General features: G+C 43.0%; 2 protein-coding genes across 4 annotated transcripts in view; one reads left to right on the forward strand and one right to left on the reverse strand.

The window, feature by feature from the left end:
- The window catches only part of CILK1 (ciliogenesis associated kinase 1), a 67,306-nt gene extending 55,522 nt beyond the window's left edge, over positions 1–11,784 (reverse strand). For both annotated transcript variants that reach the window (XM_073626665.1, XM_073626664.1), the window contains exon 1: positions 11,169–11,784. The gene's annotated coding sequence lies outside the window, so the exon portion shown is untranslated. The remainder of the gene's footprint in view (positions 1–11,168) is intronic.
- The window catches only part of FBXO9 (F-box protein 9), a 51,335-nt gene continuing 36,348 nt past the window's right edge, over positions 11,382–26,368 (forward strand). Inside the window, exons 1-3 of one of the 2 annotated variants that reach the window (XM_073626666.1) lie at positions 11,382–11,678; positions 18,547–18,624; positions 24,147–24,302. In XM_073626666.1, the coding sequence (XP_073482767.1) occupies positions 11,676–11,678; positions 18,547–18,624; positions 24,147–24,302 (237 nt within the window). In that variant the 5' untranslated portion in view covers positions 11,382–11,675. The remainder of the gene's footprint in view (positions 11,679–18,546; positions 18,625–24,146; positions 24,303–26,368) is intronic. The other variant, XM_073626667.1, reaches the window with a different exon arrangement.

Below are 26,368 nucleotides of genomic sequence, written 5' to 3' on the forward strand. Positions count from 1 at the left end.
CCATTGGTTCCAGTGAGTGTTGATCCCACAGGGAGGTGATAGCTGGCCTCTGTACACATTTTGAAGAGAACTATTTAGACTTTTGAAGGTGTCAAATCTTCTCTTCATGATCTTTGCACAAGACTTCATCTTTTTATTAGGGACTTTTTACTTCTTTTTTTTTTTTCTTTACATGATTGTTTTTTATTGCCAATAAACATTTGCTTTGGGTTTTTTTTTGCTGCACCATATTTTATAAATTATAGTGGCGCTACACATTTTATTTATTTATCTATGTGGGTTATGTATACTGCCTGTATGTGAAAGCTGCCGTGCCGTTCACCTTATAGATTGCACCATAGCACAGATTTTTTTTATATATTATTAAAGCTACATGGTGCTCGATATCACTACTGGCTATGAGAAGTCCCTGCAATCTCTAGCATTGATGAGACATCCAATAATTCCATTCAAAGTATAGAAAGCCATTTTGGCTCTACTTCTCCTGTAAGTCACAGGAGTGCAGTTTGCGCTGCACTCCTGTGACCCTTTTTCAGCGGACAGCAGGCTAAAGTCTGCTGTCCGCTAACATCACCCCCGCTAACATTACTGACATTGCTGAGAGCCTGAGACACGGCTCTCTGCTCAGAGCAGAGAACTGAGCAACCAGTGGTGATTGATCGCTGTTTTCAGTGTACAGCTGACAGGGGACAGCTGCAGCATCGGATCAATATTTATAAAAGAAAAAATTCGCGCTAGGTGTGTAAATCAATTTCAAAGTGAATAAAACAATCCTGTGAAAGAATATCCTGCAGCTAAGCACTATAACCTTGATAAAGGGCACTAATAGATAAATACAGAAAAAAGTGCAGCGCTGGATATATACAAAACCCAAATAAATAGTGCTAATAAAAGATTATTATATATGAACCATGTACATTGAAAAAAATCAAGCACAAATCTATGCATCCATAAAAAAGAAGTGCTTCACCATAAGAATACGTGTGTGGTTAATACCACCATAGTGACATATCTGAGTAAAATTCAAAAATACAAAACAAAACAAAAGTGTCCATAGGAGGTTAATGTTTGAAGTGACTTTGTTGTGGAGATAAATTCGTGACTGTCACCGTGATGTACGCCCGTCACCTAATGTAGATTAAAGGCTTACCAGACAGCCTCTGATCAGAGGCATAATAGCATCAACTCGTGGTGATGTCCTCACAGGGAAATGAACCTCTTCCAGGGTGGTGGATATATGTCAGCAAACGATCTCCATAAGCCTCCAGACAGCAACCCAATGAAGAAAAATCACTCCCAAATATTCAAGGGGAAAAGAAAGGAAACTCCAGTAGTGCAGAGCGTTATGACTTTCCTTTATTAAAAATCGCCGCATCGGCATCCATAAAACTTTATCCTTGCAAGGACGTATATTAAAACCAACTCAGCTCCAAAACTAAACTCCGCGCATGCGCCGTCGGTACAAGCGTGTTTACCCTACGGCCGTTTCGTCAGAAATGACATCATCAGGGGCACCTGATGATGTCATTTCTGACGAAACGGCCGTAGGGTAAACACGCTTGTACCGACGGCGCATGCGCGGAGTTTAGTTTTGGAGCTGAGTTGGTTTTAATATACGTCCTTGCAAGGATAAAGTTTTATGGATGCCGATGCGGCGATTTTTAATAAAGGAAAGTCATAACGCTCTGCACTACTGGAGTTTCCTTTCTTTTCCCCTTGAATATTTGGGAGTGATTTTTCTTCATTGGGTTGCTGTCTGGAGGCTTATGGAGATCGTTTGCTGACATATATCCACCACCCTGGAAGAGGTTCATTTCCCTGTGAGGACATCACCACGAGTTGATGCTATTATGCCTCTGATCAGAGGCTGTCTGGTAAGCCTTTAATCTACATTAGGTGACGGGCGTACATCACGGTGACAGTCACGAATTTATCTCCACAACAAAGTCACTTCAAACATTAACCTCCTATGGACACTTTTGTTTTGTTTTGTATTTTTGAATTTTACTCAGATATGTCACTATGGTGGTATTAACCACACACGTATTCTTATGGTGAAGCACTTCTTTTTTATGGATGCATAGATTTGTGCTTGATTTTTTTCAATGTACATGGTTCATATATAATAATCTTTTATTAGCACTATTTATTTGGGTTTTGTATATATCCAGCGCTGCACTTTTTTCAGCATCGGATCAATGCTGCATCCACCTAGGCGAGGATAAACATTTGGTTTTTTTCAGTCCATACTTCTCTTTTAAGAACATATGTCAGAGAGCAAGGTGGTGTTTTACCACACACCAGCTAACCACAGTTAAACTTGTCATACACTGCAAATTCGCTCTATTCCCTCCAGTCTGTAATCCTTCTATAGAAAAACCAAGAATGGACAGCAAAACAGCAGCAGCATTGAATCAGATGCAGCCACTATTCGGATATTCTGATAGCTGCTGGTGGCGGCTGTTAGATCACAATAGCTGGCAAGGGAGACCATACCTACTGTATAGCACGGATGGAAAGATGCTTTTGATTATTTTCTTAGCGCGCAGGCTGAATATAAAAAAAAAACAAAAAAAAACAAAAATCCAACTGTGTACAGTATGGGCAGGTTTAGTTCCAGTCAAACCTCTATCAAATTATAAATTCTGTCTATGCCCCCTATTGAGGCGACACGGTAGGATGAAGGAGACCCCCCCCCCCACCCCCAATGAAGCAGAACTCCCAGCATTTAGTGCGTCAACTGAAAATGAAGTTCCCACAAGCAGACTTCTCCTCTGCTCTTTTCTGGTGACAACTGTCACATTTTGAGGATGAAGCACCCCAATAAGAATACAAACAGCAATAAAACCTGCCATGACATTGTAAGTCTTCATCACTAGATCCAAAACTACAAAGAAAAAAAAAAAAAAAAAAAAAAAATCTGGGTAGAACTTACTAAACCCAGGACCCTGCATTATAGCTGGTCTCCCACAGTACACAGAACATGGAAATGCAATTATTTATTAAATATAAACTGCTAAATATTTTTGACCCTCTGACTGGACAGCGCTGATTGGCCCTGTGCTGATCACATGCATCCTCCCAAGAAAAAAAAAAAGGAAAAAAAAAAACGCTCTAGCACTACACACCAATAATCCAAAAATAAGTTGTGCTAAAATAAAAAAAAAAAACTGTAAAAATGAGTGAACAAAGGGAACACATAAAGGAAAGTCCATAGAATATAATGTCCAATGAATCTCTCAGTGCTTATCACTTTCACCAAAGTAATATGTGAATTTCAAAGAAAACCTCCACCTCATCAGAATGGCTGCTTACCAGCTCCTTGTGACCACTTATTACAGAAGGTCTTTCCCACTTGTGGCTATATACCCATCAATACACACCAAACTGATCATGTGCAGAGTGACTCCAAAGGCTCTGTTCTGTCTGGAGATGGATTGGGGACTGTGGAAGAAGGGGAGGATCAGAGAATACAGGAACAAACAGCCTTTTTACACAATGCAGATGATTAAAGGGGTTGTAAAGGTACGCGTTTTTTCACCTTAATGCATTAAGGTGAAAAAACACCTGACAGTCACCGGCCCCCTAGCCCCCCCGTTTTACTTACCTGAGCCCTGAATTTCAGTTGTCGCATCCCTGCCGTCCTGCTCTCCACAGGTTCCCGGCTCTTGATTAGATAGTTTGATAGCAGCATATCCATTGGCTCCCGCTGTTGTCAATCAAATCCAATGACGTGTGCGCTGGGGGTGGGGCTGAGTCCTGCATTCCGCCTCTATGGACGCCGAATGCTGGACTCGGGAGTACGCCCGCAAGGTAACCCCCCCGTGAGAGTGCTTCTCCTAGGGGGTTATCTAATGCGGGGAGGAGCCACAAGAGCCGCCGAGGGACCCGAGAAATGGATGTTTGGGGCCACTCTGTGCAAAACGAGCTGCACAGTGGAGGCAAGTATGACATGTTTGTTATTTAAAAAAAAATAAAAAATGATCCTTTAGTATCACTTTAACCCCTTAGGTTCCACTGTGAGTATACACATGCTTTACTGCATATACAAACTGATTTTACTGTTGTGGGTTTAGGAACACTGTAATGCCCCGTACACACGGTCGGATTTTCCGATGGAAAATGTCCGATCGGAGCGTGTTGTCGGAAATTCCGACCGTGTGTGGGCTCCATCGGACATTTTCCATCGGATTTTCCGACACACAAAGTTGGAGAGCAGGAGATAAAATTTTCCGACAACAAAATCCGTTGTCGGAAATTCCGATCGTGTGTACACAAATCCGACGGACAAAGTGCCACGCATGCTCAGAATAAATAAAGAGATGAAAGCTATTGGCCACTGCCCCGTTTATAGTCCCGACGTACGTGTTTTACGTCACCGCGTTTAGAACGATCGGATTTTCCGACAACTTTGTGTGACCGTGTGTATGCAAGACAAGTTTGAGCCAACATCCGTCGGAAAAAATCCATGGATTTTGTTGTCGGAATGTCCGAACAAAGTCCGACCGTGTGTACGCCCTATAAGACTCCATGCACACAGGCTTAAAAAAAAAATAATAAATCGCAGCTTTTACAGGAGTTTTGTGTTCTGCCTGTAGAAGCAGCTCAATGTTATCCTATGTGTACAAGCACAGTAGGGTGATTACAGGCATATTTTAAGCTCAACGTTCAGAGGCAGGAAAAAAAAAGCCTTCTAATTTGCGTTTCTAATTGGTGCTTTCTGGCAGAAAAAACGCCAAACTCTCCTAAACGGTGTACAAAAAAGGCTCTATACGAGGGTTTTTTTTTCCTGTCAAGGGAACTGCCATTTTATTAAGCCCAGTGTGCATGGAGCCTTAATGTTTTATTGGTTGCTGTGAGTTACTACTGTTGGTTCACGGTACTGAAATGTCAAGATATAAGTACTGAAACCCCTGTGCAATGTTACTAAAATCTGTATAGCAAATTTCATGCTGTGTAGAATTGCAGGGAAGTCTACAACATCTCCACAATAGTAGACAAATGAATGTAGCAACCAGTCAGTCCAATTTTGAAGATATAAGGCTACTTTAGAAGCCACAGGACTTCTCAGCCATCAATATAATATAACATTATTCTGATACTCTAGTGCTGTTGTTATTTAATTGAGAAGACAAAACAGGTGTTTACCACATAAAATTTAGGTGATTAATGAAAAAAAAAAAAAAAAAAAAAAAAAATTAGGGAGAAAGATATTATAAACTAATATCAACATAAGTTGTACCCACTTTCCTAGATTAGGAAAAAAATACAGAACATAAGGGATGCCAAAATTTACCTCATCTGTGATACCAGCGACAAGAACATTCAGCAGTCTGCTATAATAATGAGCCAACTTCCTGTCTAACAAATCTCTTCGGAAAAAGCATTGCTCATTATGTGCTGCCTCACTAAGCAACGCATACACTGACAAAACTAAAATGCCCTTGGGGATGAATATCAGCCAAAGTCAATAAAGCACAAGACATTACTGTAAATCTGAAAAAAAAAAAAAAAAAGACAGCATCTCAAGCATACCAAAATGAATAAGAAATGTGAAATGCATTCTAAACACACACACTACACTACAGAAATCAATCATAAAATAAGCACTAACTGATGAATGCCTATCCTACAGAAACAAAAGCTGCAGGCTAGGGGGAAACCTAGGAACAAACCCAGGTGAATGAAAGTAGGTACAGTAGCCTCCAGCTTACCTGTGTAAAGGGCACTCGTATCCGCCTGAGCTGCTGCTAGAAGGAACCACCATGAAGGCGCCAGCGGACCTTCTCCTTTGTTAAGGATGAGGTCTAGAACCAGAGCCTTCATCACCTGGAAATGACTTCACTCCACCCTGGATTATTGCCCAGCATCAGCCATTCAAACAGGAACACAGCCAGGCCACACTCCCTTTCGAACTCTGAAACTGCAACCCGCAACATCCTTGACGGAATTTGAATACCTTGTGCGTGACAAAAAACAGTCCCACCACCTCCATGTATAAACTATTATTGTCTCGTTGCTCACAGCGAACTCCTTACTTTGTGAGAGAGCGGGAGGTGGAGTTGGCACGGAAATTCATTCCTGCCCAATTACCCAGTTGAGGCATGCTTCTTCCATTTTCACGCTGGTATAGGACCTTTGCAAATAGATCTAAAATGTATCCAGGCTTGACTCCCTTTTGCTGGAGGATTTGCTCACAACAGGGCTTTTTCATAAACCTTTGCTGGTCATGCCCTATGATACAGAGGTTCTAGAAAGACAAGACATTTTACCGTGGATTCAAAAAAAATAAAAAATAAAAAACACCCTCATGCCCATAGAGTTTACACCTCTGCATTACCTATTCCACAATGTGCTCTAATCCTAATTCTAAAAAAAAGAGTGTTACGCCACATCTGTTAAAATGCAGCAAAATGTCTAATTCCCTGGTTCTGGCGAAAAGAACCGCTGCTCCACGCTCCAAAATTGGAAAAAGGAGGTAGACAAGAACATGGAGTGTGAATGATGAATACACAGGGGATATAAAAAGTCTACACACCCCTGTTAAAATGTCAGGTTTCTGTGATGTAAAAAATGAGACAAAGAAATCATTTCAGAACTTTTTCCACATTTTTATGTGACCTATAAACTGTATAAAAATAAAAAAAAACGTGGTTACACAGACGGTGTGGAGGATCCGGAGTCTGCCTGGACTGAAGATCCTGCTGATGTAAAGTATGGGACACAGGGAGTATGCAGACCCCTATCCCTGCATACATGATATCTGCCTCTCATGCAGAGACTGCCCCTGATTCTACATTTAGGGATATCATGGCTGCAATCACTTCCTACCATACTGCAATCACAGCATTGACTTCTGAGATTAAGGGGGTTAAGCTGGAGGTTAACTTGGTCAGGCGTGACATGCAGAAACTGCGTGATCATACAGCCTTTTTAGAGGGGAGAATGAGCAATGTGGAGGATAAAGTGGCGCCATGTGCAATCTCACACTGCAGACAATACCGCTCGCATAGAAGATATGGAAAACAGACTCAGACGTAATAATGTGAGAGCAGTGGGCATTTCAGAGAAAGCCTTTAAGGCCTCTCAGGCCTCTTTCTTACTGTGTAACAGATAGCCTAGATGACATACTGTGTCCTGGTTTTTAATTTTGTCATTCTTTCTTTGTGTAAATAACATACAAATTATTAAAAAAAAAAAACTAATACCCATGCATGATTTGACAAACACTCATTCCCCCTGAAGAAAATGAATTGTTAGTGCCTACCTATGTAAGCAGATATTACCTGGCTGCACAAAGGAAACCTTCACTGGAAGAAATATAGGGCTGCCATTTCTGACATCCTTCTGAAAATGCTTGTTTCCTGGCCATCTATAACCTCAATAATTTTACAGCAAGCAAGGCCATAATAACTTCAGAACTCCCAATTCACATTTAAGTTCCAGGACAGCGGCTTAAAGTATTGTTTTTTGTTGTAAAGAATTGTTTTTTATTAAATTGTTCAACCCCTTATAAACCCTTAATTTACTCTAATCAGCCTTATTAACTCCGTATTCTCTTTCTCCATTTAATTATTTTCCTGATTTTTTTTTTTTATTATTATTCTCTTCTATTTTATAAACTATTAATAATTAAAACATTTTTTTTTTTTTGGTTTGCTCATTAATATTTTTACAGCTTTAACATATATTTACACGTTTCACACATTTGAAAAAACGCGCAAAATTAAAAGATGAAATAGAAATAAAGACCCTAATATAACTTAATGATAATTGTTTTATTTCTTTACACATTAAAATTATTTTTCATTACATGTAAACCTTCAAGTTTTTTCACCTTAATGCATTCTATGCATTAGGGTGAAAAAACACCTGGCAGTGACCGGCCCCCCAGCCCCCCGTTTTACTTACCTGAGGCTTGGAACTTGACCCAGCGGGAACGCTCTGTCTCTCTGCCAGGGGTTCTCGGCTCTTGATTCGATAAACTGATAGCAGCGCAGCCATTTGCTCCCGCTGCGGTCAAATCCAATGACGCGGAGCCGAGTCATACATTCGGCGGCTATGGACACCAAATGCTGGACTCGGGAACGCGCCCGCAAGGTAACCCCCTCGGGAGAGCGCTTCTCCTAGGAAGTTGGGAGGAGCCGCGATAGCCGCCTGGGAGACCCCAGAAGAGCAGGTTCGGGGGCCACTCTGTGCAAAACGAGCTGCACAGTGGAGAGAAGTATGATATGTTTATTAAAAAAAAAAAAAAAACGAACCCTTACAGTCACTTTAAATTTGATTGAAGCAGAGTACTAGGTCTTATTTTATTGCTATCTTGTTTGATAACCTAATGTTCATGGGTTGTAAATCTTTAAAATAAAAAAAGTTCTAAGCAAAAAAAAATTGTGATTCTCATTTTATCCAGAATCATGCAGCTCTAGTCAGGGATCTCCCAACTTTCTAAACAAAGGGCCAGTTTACTGTCCTTCAGACTTTACAGGGGCCGGACTGTGGCCATTGGAAGTAGAAAATGTCTTGGCATCAGTGGGGGTAAACAATGCCCCATCTTTGGTGTCAGGGAGAGGAATAGTGCCCCATTCTTGGTGCCATTTGGTGGGAAGAATTATGCCCCATCATTGGTGTCATTGGGAGGAACTGTCCCCCGTTGCTGGTGTCCTGGGGAGGAATTTTGCCCCTTCATTCGGGTCAGTGGGGGGAGGGACTATGCCCCAATGTTGGTGTCAGATGATGAATTATTGCCCCAAGGGCTTGATAAAAGCAAGCAAAGGGCAGCATCTGGACCCCGGGCCACAGTTTGGAGACCACTGCTCCATGTCATAACATAAGACAGTCTCCACTACCAAATAACAGCATGATTTTCATCTCAATGTTGTTCAAGCTGCATCAGCAAGCAAAGCCCAAACCTGTTTAGATGAACACTGAATGTGTCAGTGTGATCCGCTGTGAAATCACTTTTCAGCAGATGAAATCTGAGACATGCTACTAAGCCCTGATGAACAAAAGGAGCCATAACAGAGGAGAAACGCCAATGTATTGTCTACTGCTACCAAGTCCCATTCAACAATAGACCCCATACAATGACATAGAAATCATCTTGTGACAAGGGATATACTAAAGCTGCAGGTCACATGATGTATAGTACTTGATTAGTGTAGCACCTGGGTGATAACTACACAACAGTGTCATTCTTTTGCTGCACAAAGCAATGACATTTAAACTGCGAGAGTTGCAAAATGTGTGAGAAACAGATAAGTGGTATCACAATAACAACAACTTTTTTTTATTAGGCCCCTTTCACACGATCGGACCGATCGGGTCTGCCTGTCTGTTTTTTCAGGTGTACCCGATTGGGCTACCCATTGTCCTCTATGGGGAGCCAGATGTCAGCGGACATGTGTCTGCTCTGCTGACATCCAATCTGACAAAATACGCTGAAAACAGACGTATGGCACTGTGTTTGCCATCTGTCCAGTGGATTGGATGAAAATGGACAGGCTGTCCATTTTCATCCGATCTCCCCATAGAGGAGAACGGAACTCTGAACAGTGAGCAGAGATGGACCTGTCATCCGCCTGCTCAGCGGAGCAATCCCTGCTGAGCAAGCAGAGTCTGTCAAAACGGGCATGCCCCATGTGGAAGGAGCCTTAAAAAGGACCCCCCCCTTACCTTTTCCATTGGATTATCCAGTAAAAACAAACTCACGCACAGTGAATCCCGTGTCATTCTCCCGGACTTCCATGCTCTAGTGCTGTTTACCAGGTCCCATGCCACCATTGGAAGACAGCTGTCTCTTCCTCATTCTTACAGCCATTTCCCTGATGATGTGCTGTAGTGCATGTTCTGTATTGTACAGCAAATGTTTGTCTATGGAGTGTCTCCAGTGCAGCAGCCACCTTGGGCAAGTCTGATTCAATCCAGAAGAGTGGCTGATGCAACAGAGGATGGAGAAGTGTGGTCTGCGGGCTGTTAAAAACTGTCTGGAAGGAAGCAGGTATGCGGAGAAAACACTGGGCTGAACAGAATTCTGCCCTAGCTGACCACAATAGGGAGAGATTGCTCACCGAACAGTGTGAGGTGTGATTTGGATGCCATGGAGACATCAGACTGTACTAGAGAGAACTCCCACCACTTGGAAGCAAGGAAGGAAAGAAAAGAGGGACTTGTCTCAGCGGGATTGAAAGAGAGATCACCAGCAACCTCTGTCTGATTTGAACTGGTCTTTTACTGAACCAGAGCTTGTGTCCGGAGACCCAGAAGATGGTGCCCTGGAATTGGTAAGAGACTAACATCATACAAGGTAATCTGTTGTCTGCTGGGAACTGATTTGCTTTCAAGGACCCCAACTTTGCCAACCAAAGTCCCCCCCCCCCCCCATCGATCACTGGCCCGTGTGATAAAACTGGGACTGTTATAGTAAGTTAAGGCTCTTTATATACTGTTGATCGATAAATGCAGTTCTGTTCGTTTCTGAAAGAACACTGCAGATGTTTAACCATACCTCTCAGAGTAACGTTATTGTCTTTTGACTGTTTGCATAAGTATACTTGCTAATCATCTCTCCTTCTAGGCCAGTGATGGCAAACCTTGGCACCCCAGATGTTTTGGAACTATATTTCCCATGATGCTCAACTACACTGCAGAGTGCATGAGCATCATGGGAAATGTAATTCCAAAACATCTGGGGTGCCAAGGTTCGCCACCACTGTTCTAAGCTATGCTTGGCCTAAGAAATTCTTTGAAATAAATCATGGTCTCATGGTGTGTCTGGAAGTGCTGGGTGAGCGAGGTAGGTCATCTTCAGGGGTGTAGAGAAATCACAAATCAATTCAGCGGCTCCTCTGGGGGTATTACTACACACCCATTACGGAACTGAGCGCAGCGTATTTGTCACCCGTGTGCATGATCCTTAAAGGGTGACACCCACAAATCCACAGCAAATAAAATTGCTGTGTGTGGACAGTCTAGCCTGAAATACATTTTTTTTTATCACACCAGGACATACATACTCCATAGGGTAAGACTATAGAAATGTAAACTAATTCTATTATCAGACACGATACGTTGGACTAGAACACATACATATACACACACTGCCTTGTTTACTAGCACAATAATAAATCACAGAGGCTCACACATAATGCTGTGTAAAGTGCAGCACTCACCAAGTGTTCTAGGCAGCAGAGTTAGCTTAGCTCCTCCCCTCTGTGGTGGAGAGGAGACGCTCCTCCCCGCTCTCGCTGGTTCCGGTGTGTCGTTATTCCTCCCCCGGTCTCACGTTCCCTCTTGGAGCGGTCCTGGAGTACGCTGAGGTGACAGGGAAGGCTAACTATAACTCGGTCCCGCCTCTCAATGCACTGAGCAGCCACTCTAGCCGACGTTTCCCTCTCTCTGGTTCCGCAGCCCTCCCCCCTCTAGCCACCAGTTGATCTCGCTTGTTCCGGTGATCTTATCTGTCCTGCGTCAGCTTGCCCTCTTGCTGGTTCCGGTGATCCGTCTCCAGTGTGTTGTGCCGTGTTGTCGCCTCTCCTAGTGCAGTCACCACGCTCGGCTCCCGGGTGCTCCGCTGAGTCATGGCTGCCGCCCGCAGGTCTCGCTCAGACTCCCGCTGCGTCCTGCGTTATTCCGACCGAGAACTGTGCTGAGCTCAGAGGACCCGACAAGCGCCCAGCATGGTAATATTTGGAGGGGCCCTGAGGTGGGGAGCGGAGCGGGGGAATGACCGAGCGTTATTGTAGTTTATTAGGTAGAAGATACGTGTTTACGGAATACATTGCAGTCACGTGACAGGAGGAGGGCCAATCAACTGGCCCCGAAGTGCAGTATACGCCCATCTGTGGGCTACTCCCTCCTCTACTGTCATGTACTGTGTGCCCTATGTTTAGGGAATGACATCCCTTCTCACTACAAGTTCACCCAAAACCTAAGGCAGGCCATACATGGGTCGAGTTTTGAAAATCTCTAAGAATTTTCGTTTGTATTTCGGACCATCAGTGGGGCTGCAGCAACAGCCGATTTTCGTGCGGCCATTGAATCATGTTGGAAATTTTTTTTAAAACCAAACGATTTTCTAATCAATGATGGGAGCATCGTGCGAGAAATGTAATCGAAAAAGAAATGCGCATGTGGAAGAAAAGAAAATTCCCGGAAAGAAAAAGCCGATTCCCAGCAACGAAAATTCTTTTCTATAGCAACATGAGGTGAAATTGAAGGCTTGGTTGGTCGCATTTTTAAATCAGTGGTGGCATCATCCGATCACAAAACCCACAAATTTTCTGATTTTCAAAAGGAAATTCTTTCGAAATTTGACAATGTATGGCCAGCCTTACTCTAAGACCCCTTTCCCACTGAAGGCGTTTTAGTGCTCAAAATAGTGCCTGTAAAGCACCTTTCTCATGCTTCCCCAGTATGAGAGCCCAAGTGCTCTCATCACGGTGGCGCTTGCAGGACATTAGAAAAAATCCTATTAGTATCTTTGGGGCGGTTTGGGAGCACTGTATACAGTGCTCCTCCACCGCCCCTGCCCATTGGCATGCATGGGCAGCAATGCCGAAGCACCGCAACACGGGCACTTTTAACCCTTTGGCTGCTAGCGGGGGTTAAAAGCGCCCCGCTAGCGGCTAAAAGGCTTCACTAAAACTAGCGGCGCTTTACTGCTAATGCGGCCCGCACCCCAGTGTGAAAGGGGTCTAAGGCTACTTTCACGCTGAAACCGCTGGTGCTAGCAGTAAAGTGCTGCTGGTTTTAGTGGCGCTTTACCGTCATTTTAGTGACACTTTTCGTCCGCTAGCGGGGCACTTTTAAACCCTGCTAACGGCCCAAAGAAAGGGTTAAAAATGCCTGTGTTGCGACACTGCCGAAGCGCTCTGGCAACACTGCCCATTCATTTCAGGGCAGATGCTACTTGCAGGACTTTTTTTCCCATCCCACAAGCGCACCACCCCAGTGTGAAAGCACTCGGATGACTCATTAGCTGTCAGCTGAATGTAGTAAAAACCATTGCTGGCAATAATAAAAATTGCGTGCCCCCACCCCTCCAAAATCTATACCAGACCTTTATCCAAGCATGCAGGAACAAGCGTGCCCCCCCAATCTTAGCAGGGCCACATGCCCCAAAACCCTTTTATTGCTTTTAAGTGTAGATATGAGGTCTTTTTGATCCCAGATATCACATTAAAGAGATCCTGTCATACTTTTTTCTATTACAAGGGATGTTTACATTTCTTGTACTAGGAACAAAACTGATCCCAAAATTTTATTCTAACCACTTCCATACCGCGCAAATTCCAGCACTCCTCTCCTACATGTAAAAATCATTTTTTCTTTGGCTAGAAAATTACTCAGAACCCCCAAACATTATGTGTGTGTACATAGATATAATCTATGTGTGTTTTTTTTTTTTTTAGCAGAGGCCCTAGAGAATAAAATGACGGCCATTGCAACTTTTTATGTCACACGGTATTTACACAGCAATTTTTCGAACGCAGTTTTTTTTTGGGGGGAAAAAAATGAATAGAAAAAACAAAACGGTAAAGTTATGTGCTGCTAACATTAAAGAGTCTAAATACACAGGAAGTAGCTTAATAAATAAAAAAGCACACTTGTTTTATACAGTGCTTCAGCAAACTAAAAGCCCTTTTTGTTTTATATCTACTTTAATGGCCAAGGGCTGTCCTGCACCATTAGAGGTGCAGGTGATCAGTTTATTTGCACGCGGTGCAGCCTCCTATCATGTGAAGTGGTAAAGGCGTCCTTTGAACCTTGTACTTGTCTTTAATGGTAGCAAAAAAAATTTATTGAAAAGAATTTGGAAAAATTATTTTCCTAATTTGACTTCCAATTTTTTAAAAAGGATGAGCAAGGGGTTTCTGTCTTCTTTGTCCTATGCTTGGATCTTAATCTTAAAGCTGAGTTCCGCCTGAAAAAAAAAAATTACATAAAAAGTTAGCTAAAAATATGGCAGCTGCTGACTTTTAAAATAAGGACACTTATCTGTCCAGGGTGCCTGCGATGTCCTCACCCGAAGCCGACCCATCCCCTCGGCTCTGGGTGGAGGCGTGGGCATTTCTAGTAAGGGAATCGGGAAGTGAAGCCTTGTGGCTTCACAGCCTGGTTCACTACTGAGCATGCACGAGTCACACTGCACGTTCTGAGTGGTCCCTGCTGTCTTCTGGGACCTGTGTGTTTCCCAGAAGACAGCGGGGACGGACGGAGGAGGGGTCGAACATGGCGTAGATTGCTGCAAATACTGTGCCAATCTTTCGCCAGAAGTGGGAGCAAATACCTGTGTTAGACAGATTTCTGCTCCCCCCGAAAGGTGCCAAATGTGACACTGGAGGGGGACACCGGACATGTGACACCGGAGAGGGGGAATCCTGACAGCGGAAGTTCCATTTTTGGGTGGAACTCCACTTTAAATCAAAATAAACCTTATGTAGGTAAGTGCTGGTCTTCTGGAGGATCCTGCTGCAGGGTAAAGAAAACAAAAGCCTCTTGTGTTTACTGGCGGTAAAGTATATCCAAAGCAGACCATAGGCAGTGTTGATGGTGGAATCCCTCCTGCGGAGCTATGTTCTAAGTGATTACTGCTATAGCCGCATGCCAAAATCCAACATTCTGGTTGTACCCAAGACACAGTCAATCGATGCATCAACTTGGGTACAATCAGCCTACCCTTAGATGGATGGAATCTTAGCCGGTCCCTGCTGAACCGGCTGAAATTCGATCTATCTATGGTCAGCTTAAAGCCCAAGCTTTTTTTTTTTTCCATCGTTTTGGCTAGAATGGTAAACAGTTAACATGGAAGTAAACCACCAACCAGAAATAAAATGTTGGGCCTCTTGGAGCATAGCATATTAGCACCTTATGGCAGACTTCCTTTTTTAAGTGATCCCCTCCAGAGCTTCGATGTCATTACTTCTCTCCACCTCTGTTGCTTTCATCTTCTTCTGCCAGTGTTCTGTGTTTAAAGTCGTTGGCTGCCTGATTGTCTGGACCCTGGTGATCTACTGTAACTCCCACATATGTACATGGGAGTTACTTCAACCTGGCACATAATTCTTCTGAGAATACATTGAGCCGCCTTGGTGTTGTCTTACAATCAAGTGCTGACCGGAAGAGAGTAAGATCTGTGACAAGACATACACAAAGGAGGAGCTGTACTAAAGCTGGTGCACACAGAATCTGGTGCAGCTCTGCATAGTAACCAATCAGCTCCCAGGTTTTATTGCCAAAGCTTAATTGAACAAGCTGACGTTAGAAGTTGGTTACCATGCACAGCTGCTGCATGTTAGGCTTCTCCTCTATTCCTGTTCTGGTGGAAACTCCTAAATTTGGGATTTTTACTCCTTGTTCACTTTTCACACACTGTACAATCTGGTAAAACTAAAGCAGTTTGTACAATTGGATTGTAAAGTATATTTTCAGTTTAATAAGGACCCAGACAGCAATAAACACCTAACAGTGGGTAAAACTGTTTAGACTGTAAGCTCCAACGAGCAGGGCCCTCTGATTCCTCTTGTACCAAATTGTATTTTAAGTGCAATGTCTGCCTTCATCTTGTAAAGTGCTGCGCAAACTGTTGGCGCTATATAAAACCTGTATAATAATAAAACCCCTCACCACTATATTCAAATAACAAACAGTTTTTCCTAGGTATACTTTTAAGCTGAACTCTGGCAAAGACTTCCATTTTAAATGTATTCATCAATAACCACACAGTAATATAAATCTACTTTTGTGAGCACCAAATGCCCTTGTAAACACAGATATTACCGTGTAAAAGTAGTGGTGAGTTCCACGCTGTGCTGTAGGTAGCCAGTGCAGTGAGCAGAGCTGTAAGAGGGGTGTCATCCACTACAGGCTGCCTACAGAAAATTACTGAAGAGGGAGGAGAGCAGACCAGTCCCTCTGCACAAGGAGAGAGCAGCAGTGACCGGTCTATATTACAGCAAGCTCCTGCACAGAAGCAAAGTTTCACACTGGATTACTGCACAGATCTTTGCAAGATACACAGAGCACACCAAGATTAAAGTAACAATATGCATGCTTCTTGTCATTAGAAAATATTTGTTTATCCTGGAGTTCCTCACTGAAGATTATGAAAAGAATAAGGATTTTGGCTTTTTATTCAACTTGTGGTGACACAAATGAGATAAGGCAGTTCCTAAGGCGTAATAATTTGCCTATGACTGGCCGGCTTCCCACATTATTATTTTTTGATGTGATAACTAAAGAAAATGAAAAAGCAAGCATAAACATGCTCCTGAAAAATCATAGTCCCATAGACAGTGTGTCTCAGCCCCGCCCCCCTGCCCTTTCCTCACAGGATTTGACTGATAGCAGCAGTAACCAATTCATTTTTTTTTTTTTCATCAGTCCACAAAACAATTTACCAGTAGCATTGTGGTTTGCCAAGGTGTCCTTTTAGCAAATTTCAGGCTTGGTGTTTTTTTTTTTTCAAACCTTTAGCTGTTATTCAGTGAGTAGTTTTTTACCCCATTGAGAATTCTGCGTAGTGTCATGGGAGTCCTCTTGACTGGGCAAGAGTAGCCACAGTACTAAACTCCATTCATAGACAATTTGTCTATCTGTCCACTGATGGATGCCTAAACACTTTGATATTGCTTTGTATCCCATTCCAGCCTTGGAGTAATTAGTCTATATTAATTAGTCTTAGAATTGTTTTGTGTGTTTATCAGCTTAAGCACATGGGGGAGATTTACTAAAACTGGAGCATACAGAATCTGGTGCAGCTGTGCGTAGTAACCAATTAGCATCTAGGTTTGATTGGCAAAGCTTAATTTAACAAGCTGAAATTAGAGGCTGATTGGTTACTATGCACAACTGTACCAGATTGTGTGCACCAGATTTAGTAAATCTCCCCCATTGTGTTTTACTTAAACATTTTTACCTTTTAATGCAAGGAATTCATTAACATGATTAGTAAAGTCTCAGTTTATTTTCTTTAAAAACAACATGTCATACTTTCCTGCTCTGTGCAGTGGTTTTGCACAGAGCAGGCCAGATCTTCCTCTTCTCGGGTCCCTCACCAGCTTTCCCGACCCCTCCTTCCTGCTGAGTTCCCCCACAGAAAGCAGCTTACTATGGGGGCACCCAAGCCGAGCCGCTGCTGTGTGTCCATTCAGACAGAGCTGTGGTTTGGCCCTGCCCCCTCTCTCTCCTCATTGGCTCACTGACTTTGACAGCAGTGGGAGCCAATGGAGCTGCGCTGTTGTCTTAGCCAATGAGGAGGAAGAGTCCTGGTTAGCTGAGGCAATCCTGCAACATCGCTGGATGGGGCTTGGGTAAGTATTAGGGTATTTTTTTTTTTTTTTTTTATTATTATTATCTTAATGCATTAAGATTAAAAAAAAAAAAAAAAAAAAAAAAAACCTTCTGACTCTACAACCACTTTAAGGTAAAAATACCTAGGCTTTAAGCTGGTTGAGATGTTCAACTAAAATTTCTTGGAAGGGGTTGGTAATGGCAACCCATTCCCCCAAAAAAGTGCTTTATCCCACCCCTCCTAAAGCGGTAGTAAACTCAGTACAATTGATCCACTAAAAGCACAAATGCACTTTCAAACACACAGGGATAATCCAAAGCATCATGTAATTGTTTTTACTATTTCTTGAGCCTATTATTATTGTAGCTCCTTCTGTCTGAAGCCACGACCATCTTTGTGGAGTTCTTTCTCTCCATTTCCCACCTGAACTTCTGCCTTTGTCCGGCGCAGTAATCTCGTAAATGAGCCGTAAGGTTAGACCTGGGAACTGGTGAATGGTTAGCAATCTCGCGGGTTTACAATGTAATGCTGACGGAGACATGGCACGTCGTTCTATTGATTGACATTTTATACTACTTTACATGAAGCTCACTTGTCCTGGGCAGTCTACTATCACTTTAACATCATTGTACTACAGTGGTTCCCAAACTGTTTTTCACTTGGGTACATCTAGGTAGCCCATTTGTGTAAACTGTATCCCTCAATGGTCAATGGGATAGAGGAAGCTAGGTGGCTTGGGGTAGGGTTTTTTTTTTTTTTGACGTTCTATATTGCAGGGATGTGTCCAGTGTTCTCCCTGGATCTAGGGATCCTCTGAGGTTTTTGGGAATGTTGTGGGTTGGGGGACTGAGCATTCCTCCATGATCGGTGTCTGGACCATGAAGGATGCAGATGGAGTAAGGGTATAGCCTGATGGCTCACCTGTATGTTGTAGTTCAGGAAGGGCCACAGCAGCACTTTCAGTGCTCTGTGAAGAGAATCCATGCAGTAGAGTAGAGTGGAGTGGGTCTCTTCTGATGGAGGCACCTTAATGCAATGGCAGTTGGTGCAAGCCTGAGGAGAGGGGATTTGGATGATTCTGGTGCCCACCAGGTCTCAGCACTCTCTGTCCTAGCACTAGCAGAAAAAGTGAAATTTATGTGAAAGTGTACTTATCCTTTTAAACATTTTTAAAAACAAGGTGTTAAAATGTTTTAAAAGTTATGGACTAGTGCATTCATTTAGAACTGAATTATATTATCTAATCTATTTTGCAGGCGGAAGGTGATGAGGATTGTTACCCTGACATCCTGAAGGCTGATGAAAATGGACTATCTGGAGAAACTAATCTTCAGGTCCACTTACCTTTTCCTTTTAGTTTGATATGTCAGGTATAAGGTTACATTCACCCGACCATAACAAAGTGCAATTCAAAGCGTAATTTGTTTATGGATCTGAATGCAGTTGTATTGTTTTCAGTGGGGACGTGTACTCGGGCGCATAAATATGCGTTGTGTTCAGATCCCTAACCAAAAAAAAGAAAATCTGAGGACATGCAATTTGCATGTCGTCATTATATGTATACACCTATACATACAGTAGATGCAAAAAGTGCATTCTGGGATTGAAAAGAGAGCAGGAGAATATAGAACTAGAATTTTCCTCATTTAAACACATACGTGTCTTTACCTATTTCAATGCATCTAAACACAAGCATTTTTCTGACCATTTACTTTTGTGCAAGAAAAAGCATTTGAACCCCTTGGAATTAACCGGTTTTCTGCAGAAACGTGCCTTCAAATGTGATCTGATCTCATCTAAGTCACAACAATAAACAGACACAATGGGGTTGCTTTACTAAACTTGAGTGCAAAATCTGAGGCAGTTCTACATTTTTTTTTTTTTTTTGTCAAATCTTAAAGGATACATTCACCTTTTGTAACATTTTACACCCATAGTCATGGTGTAACATGTTACAAATACACCGGTCCAGATCCCCCACCCCTAAGAATCCCTGTTTTCATGGTGAGCGGGGGATTGCCCTGGCATCCATTCATCGTGTTCTGTGAATAGGAAAACTACAAGTCCCAAGTCATAATGAACTACCAGCGATATTGATCGCTTTAGGTAGCTCATTGAGCTTCCTGTCATAGTGTAACTGCCTGCCTATATCTGAAGTAAGGGCAGACAGTCTGCAGGACTGTGGCATTGCATCCAGGATCTGCTGATCGTGGGTGCAATGCTGTACAGGTCCCTCACAAAACAAAAAAAAGTAATAAATGCATATTTTTTTTACATTCAAAAGTGAACTTATCCTTTAATTGAACAAGCTGAAGTTAGAAGCTGATTGGCTACCATGCACAGCTGCACCAGATTTTGCACTCTCTGGTTTTAGTGTACTCAAGTTGATAACACACAAACAGTTCTAATTTCTTGTGTCTTTATTGAACACACCCATTAACATTCACAGTGCTGGAGGAAAATGTAAGTGAACCATTGGAGCTGGTCAAATCTGCTTTGGCAGCAATGACTTCAAGGAAGTGCTTTTGTGCAGATCTGATCCAGAGCTACCAATGTTCAAGAGGAATGTTTGACCATTGCTTCAGCTCAGACACATTTGTAGGATATATGTGTGAACGGATCTCTTGAGATCATGCCACAGCATCTCTATAGGGTTATGGACTGGGCCACTCCAAAAGGCACGTTTTCTTTTTTCTTAAGCCATTCTGTGGTGGTCTTACTTCGATACTTTGGGTCATAGTCCTGCTGCATTACCCAATTTCTACTAAGCTTCAGCTGGCAGACAGCAATGCTGACGTTATCCTATAGGATATTTTGGTAAACTTGGGAATTCATTTTGCTTTGATGATGGCAAGTGGTCCAGGCTGAGGCAGTGAAGCAAGCCCAAATCATGATGTTCCCGTCACCATACCTCACTGTTAGGATAATGTTTTATTGTTGATAAGCTGTGCCCTTTTTGCGCCAAACATAGTGCTGAGTACAATTACATTTTTTATTTTTTTTGTTTTTTTTTTCATGTTTTTTTTTCTATGGTAAGCTGCCACCACCAGTCGATTCATTCCCCGGCTCCCTGATCGCACAGGGGAGCCAGGAGCAGCATCGGAGGGCAGCAAGGGGGTGATCCCCCTCCTGCCGCCTCCTCTAAAAGCAATTAAATTGCTTTTACATGTGAGGAAATTGCTGGCTGAAAAAACAATATCTGAATGATGCCTGCAGCATCATTCGGATATCTCCATTTCAACCTAAGGATGTCATTTGACGTCCACCCAAGGTTAAGTGTTTAATTTGAACACGCTGAAGTTAGAGGCTGTTTGGGTACTATGCACAATTGTACCAGATTTTGTGTGCACCAGTTTTAGTAAATCTCCCCCATTGTGTTTGTCTATTGTTATGACTTGATGATCGCATCACATTTTATGGCAAATTACTGCAGAAAACGAATTAATTCCAATGGGTTCACATACTTTTTCTTGCCACTGTATATGATCAGTACAATTATTATGGCCGTGTGCATGTAGCCTAAGTAGACTTATTTATGTATATGCCAATTATTGTTATGGAAGGCAGCACTGCTGTTTTTAATTATGTTAAATATTACACACATAAGAGGTTGTCTTTTTATTTTATTTATTTTTATCTTTAAAAAAAAAATGCAGGATATAGATGCATTTTTCATTGAGGATATGTCTCTACTTTGCTCCATGCACCTTTCCCCCCAAACCTGACCAGTCTCCCAGTCCATGCTGCTGAACCCCCCCCCCAGAATGATTCTGCCACCACCATGCTTCGCTGTTGGTTTCATCAGACCAGAGAATCCTTTTCCTCACAGTCTGAGAGTCCTTCAGGTGCCAAGCAGGCTTTCATGTGTTTTGCACTGAGGAGAGGCTCCTTCTAGTCACTCTGCCATAAAGCCCAGTTTGGTGGAGAGCTGCAGTGATGGTAGTTTTTCTGGAACTTTGTTGCATCTCCACACAGGATCTCTGGAGCTCAGTCAGAGTGACCATCAGGTTCTTGGTCGCCTCTTACTAATGCCCCTCTCCCCCAGTTGCTTAGTTTGGCTGGGGGACCAGCTCTTGCAAGAGTCCTGGTTCTGCCAAACATCTTCCATTTGAAAATTATGGAGGCCACTGTGCTCTTGGGAACTTTCAGTGCAGCACAACATTTTTTTGTAGCCTTCCCCAGATCTGTGCATTGCAATAATCGTGTCTCTGAGCTCTGCAGGCAGTTTCTTTGACCTCATGACCTTTTTGACCTTTTTTTTTTTCTGATACCGTATGCATTGTCAACTGTGAGGTGGGTGCGTACCTTTCCAAATCGTGTCCAATCAATTTAATTTACCACAAGTGGACTCCAAGAGTGGTGTATAAACATCTCGGCAACGATCGAGAAATGAGAGGCACGTGAGCTAAATATCAAGTGTTGTTGCCAAGGATCTAAATACTTATGGCAATGTGCTATTTCAGTTTTTCACTTTTCATACAAATTTAATTTGCAAACATTTCTAAAATTCTGTTTTCACTTTTGTCATTATGGGGTACTAAGTGTAGTTTAATGAAAAAAAAAAAATGAATTTAAAGCGGAGTTCCACCCACTTTTAAGAGGTGGTCTTAAACAAAAGACCACCTCTCCACCCCTAGTTTTTGAATATTAAAAAAAAAAAAAAGAAGAAAATTTATTTTTCTATTGTACCTTTTTATAAAGTACAGCCTGTACTTCCGATCCATCCGGTCCACAGCCCAGAACGTAATTTTCTTTTGTGTGGCGAGCCCCAACCCCCCCCCCCCCCGCCCCCGGCTGTCTTCTGTGACGTGTGTGTCCCAGAAGACAGCTGGCCATTCAGAAAGTGCCGCGAAACAGGAATCGGGCACTGAAGCTGCAAGGCTCCATTACCGGTTTCCATTAGTTAGAATGGCGGCGCCTGCTACTAATCTGCTGGACGGATCGGCCTCGGGGGGACAACATCGCGGGCTCCCTGGACAGGTAAGTGTTCTTATTAAAAGTCAGCAGCTACAGTGATTGCAGCTGCTGACTTTTAAAAAAAAAATATATAAATTTGCAGGAGAAGCACCGCTTTAAAGTGTCGTTTTTTATTTTTTTTTTATTTTTTTTTTTTTTTTATACCAAATATGTCATACTTTTCTGCTCTGTGCCCTGATTTTGCACAAAGCAGCCCCAATCCTCCTCTTCTCCGGTCCCTTGCCGGCGCTCTTGGACCATCACCCCCACCAACTGCACCCAAAGCAAGCTGCTTGCTCTGGGAGCATGCATGCTTGCTCCCAAGTCGGCCCTGTGTGTTGATAAGGCTCGGACCTGCCCACCATTCTATCCTCACTAGCTGCAGTTACCAGCAACGAGAACTAATTGCTCCCCATGCTGTGTCTCGGTCAATGAAGAGAGAGAGACCCACGAGAGATGCTGCTCCCCTGCAAAACGCTGGATCGGGCTCAAGTAAGTATTAGGGGGGCTGAGGGGAGGGATTGCACACTGAAGGTTTTTTTTACCTTCATGCATAGAAGGTAAAAATTCTTCAGCTTTTAGAACCACTTTAAACAACTATAGTAGACTGCAACATAACAAAATTTAAAAATGTGAAGGGGGATGTTTGTTTAAGCCTAGGTTCACATTGGAGCGATTTGTAATGCGATTCAAGAGATCAAATCGCATGACAAGTTGCAGCCTATTGGAGGCAATGACACTGTTCCAATCGGTGTGACACCGATTTTTCGGCGCCACACCGATTTGCAAAAGTAGTCCCTGCACTACGTTTGCCGACTTCGGGTGCGACTTCAATAGACATCTGTGCATGAAGCCAAACAGATGTCTATCAAGTAGCACCTGAAATCGCGCTGACCTTGTTAATTCGAAATCGAGCTTCTTTAAGCGAAGTGGGCGTGATTTCAAAATGGCATCAGTGTGAACCAGGGCTAATGGCTGCACTCTGCCAACAGGTTCTGTCAAAGCACCTTTCTCTGTGCTAGACACAGTGACCTTCAGTGCCTGCTTGTTTTTTAATTAAAGTCATATAATCATAAGCTGTTAGTGATTGTATCATTATTAACCATGCTGTGAGTACAGCTATGTTACAGAATTATATGGTATTTTATTCATGCATACTCTGTGTGGGGCATTGTGCTGAGGAATGTAAATAAACAACTTGCATGCAGGAAGCCATTAAACATCACAATTTCCAAAAAAAAAGCTTTGTAAAACTCTCTAAACATTACAAGCCATTGTAACAAATACTGTAGCTGCTGACTTTTAATGTAAAGACACTTACCTGTCCAGAAAGCCCGTGATGTCGGTACCCCAGCCAATTTTCTGATCAGCTCTCCGGTGTTGCCACCGCCATTCGTGGTAAGGGAAACTGACAGTGAAACCTTAGGGCTTCATAGCCGGTTCCCTACTGCGCATGCCCGCTGTACTTTCTAACTGGGCCGGCGGCGGAGGAAGGCTGAGCTTCCGAGGGACGGCACCACGGCGCAGTCTCCCGGAAGTAGGGACCGGTACCTGTCAAAAACAGGCACTGGAAGGGGGAGGAAGCAGATTAGCGAAGCCTCCACTTTTGGGTGGAACTCCACTTTAAGAAGTGGTCTGATTTAATGCAGTCGCAGGTGCAGACTTTAGGATACCCAAAGAAGGAATTTATTACACCAGTTGTAACCTTGTAATAAATCTGTCTTACAATGCTTCTCACTGCTTCTGTTTAGCATTGCTGTACCTTGCAACAAGATTGATCTATGTCCTCTATTGTACATTACACCTTGTTGTAGCTGTATCTATTTAGGCTCTGTTTTTTTTGTGCTTCTGCAATAAATTGTATATTAAAATACATTCTTTTTGATTTTGACTTGCACAGGAGGAGCTGCAAGTGTTTCGAGCTTGCTGGATGTCCGAACTTACTCCAGGAGGGAGTTCTTCAGGAGCAGAGACTCAGTCCAGTAAAGTACTGAGAGGATCTGTTGGGAAGGTCTCAGATACCAAAGCTAAGCATGAACTGGCCAAGGAGGAGATGGTAATTTTGACAACATTTTTGGCAACTCAGAGTTAAAGGAAAAGTATGGCCAAAGCTATTGTTCATACTGCTCCTGTGGGTCTCAGGAGTGCACTTGGTTCTGCTTACCTGTGACCCAGATTCAGCTGACAGCAGGCTAAAGCCTGCTTATGCCACAGAGCTGGTCCAGGCTCTGCAGGGGTTCCTAACCATATCGGAATCCATCTAGATACCTGACTGGCAGCTGGCTTAGTTTCTCAGTGCGCTCCTGAGAGTCTGGACCTGCCACTGGAGGGGCAGAGCAGAGAGTGGTGACTGACAGTCACTGCTCTGTGCTCAGGGTGGGCACAAGAATTGAGCAATCGGCAGCCTTTGATCGCTCAGTTCTCCGTGTAGAGGTGCCAGGGGACAGCTGCAAAATCAGATTGATGCTGCCTCCATATAGGTGAGTATGCAAGTAATATTTTTTTCTTATTTCCCACTTGTCTTTTAAATAATTGTTTTTTTTTTTTTGTTTTTTTTTTTGTTTTTTTTTAGTGGTCTGATAACATAGGTAGGAGTATTTTAAAGAAAATATTAAAATAAATGTAAGCTTTCCTTGACGAACTCTGCTTTGAAAAATATTCATTGCTCAGCTGTTATATAGATCCTAAGACAGACTTTAAGCCACTTACCCAAAACAAAAAAAGATAATACGTTTAAACTTCCCTCTAAGGCTGGCCATACACAGAATCTCGGCCAGTTCAGCAGGAACCAGCCAAGATTCAAACCATTAATGGGCAGGCTGAATGCACTAAGTTAATTGATCAATCAACTTGTGTTTCACTTGCCTTGCACATGATTGTGTATTCTTTGCAAAGCGAAGCCTTACCTCATTTACTAAGCTACAGAGCAACTGCACAGTCTATTTGCTTTTAGCAAATCAACCCTAATGTGTAAATATTGCATGCAAATGCAAAGTACAATCAATAAAAAGACTATATAAAAACAATCAGTGTAAAACCATATGATCAATATGCCAAATCAACTAATAAACATTAATTAATGAACATCTAACGTCATATTCACTTGTGATCCATGTGAACTTATCTATGAATGATTGATGAAAAAAGTACAAATAATGTGCACAAACAGTCAATAAAAAAATGATAAACGTTCATAAGAGTTCGTGTTTACCCATGATCAATGCATACATATCCATGGCCAGTGTTGGATTTAAAATTCCAAGGACAAATATTAAAGGGTTTGTAAACCCTTGTGTTTTTTCACCTTAATGCATCCTATGCATTAAAGTGGTTGTAAACCCTTTACAACCATTTTATACTATAGGCAAGCCTATAATTAGGCTTACCTGTAGCTTCACTGGATATCTCCTAAACCTGCACGGTTTAGGAGATATCCCTGTATTTGCATGTGCCGCCATCATCGGCACTTAAGCAAACTGAAGCAATGGCACGTACGTGCCGTTGCTTCAGTTGTACTGTGCCGTTACCAGCGGTTCCCCCACGCATGCGCAGGAGTGACATCATCGCTGCTCTGGCCAATCACATTGCCGGTGCCGCGATACCCGGAAGTAACCCCCTGGAGAGATGTCGGCCGCCGGAGCAGTGAACGAGGACCGCTGCGAGGGGCTTCGATCTCAGGTAAGTCATTCATAATGAGCTAGTATGCTATGCATACTAGCTCATTATGCCTTTGTCTTGCAGGTTTTTTTTTCCTGTTTTAGGGTTTACAACCACTGTAAGGTGAAAAAACACCTGGCAGTGACCGGCACCCTAGGCCCCCCCCCCCCCCCCCCGTTTTACTTGCCTCTTGCCTGAACTCCGTATTTCCCTCCGCGGGGACGCGGTGTCTCCCTCTCCACGGGGTTCTGGCTTTTGATTGGATAGATTGATAGCAGCGCAGCCATTGGCTCCCGCTGCTGTCAATCAAATTCAATGACCTGGAGGTCGGGGCCAAGTCCGGCATTCGTGTCTATAGACGCAAATGCTGGACTTGGGAGCGCGCCCGCAAGGTAACCCCCCTGGGAGAGCGCTTCTCCTAGGGAGTTATCTGATGCGGGGAGGAGCAGCGAGAGCCGCCGGGGG

This window comes from Aquarana catesbeiana, linkage group LG04 (assembly GCF_042186555.1).
Source record: "Aquarana catesbeiana isolate 2022-GZ linkage group LG04, ASM4218655v1, whole genome shotgun sequence".
NCBI classification, from domain to species: domain Eukaryota; kingdom Metazoa; phylum Chordata; class Amphibia; order Anura; family Ranidae; genus Aquarana; species Aquarana catesbeiana.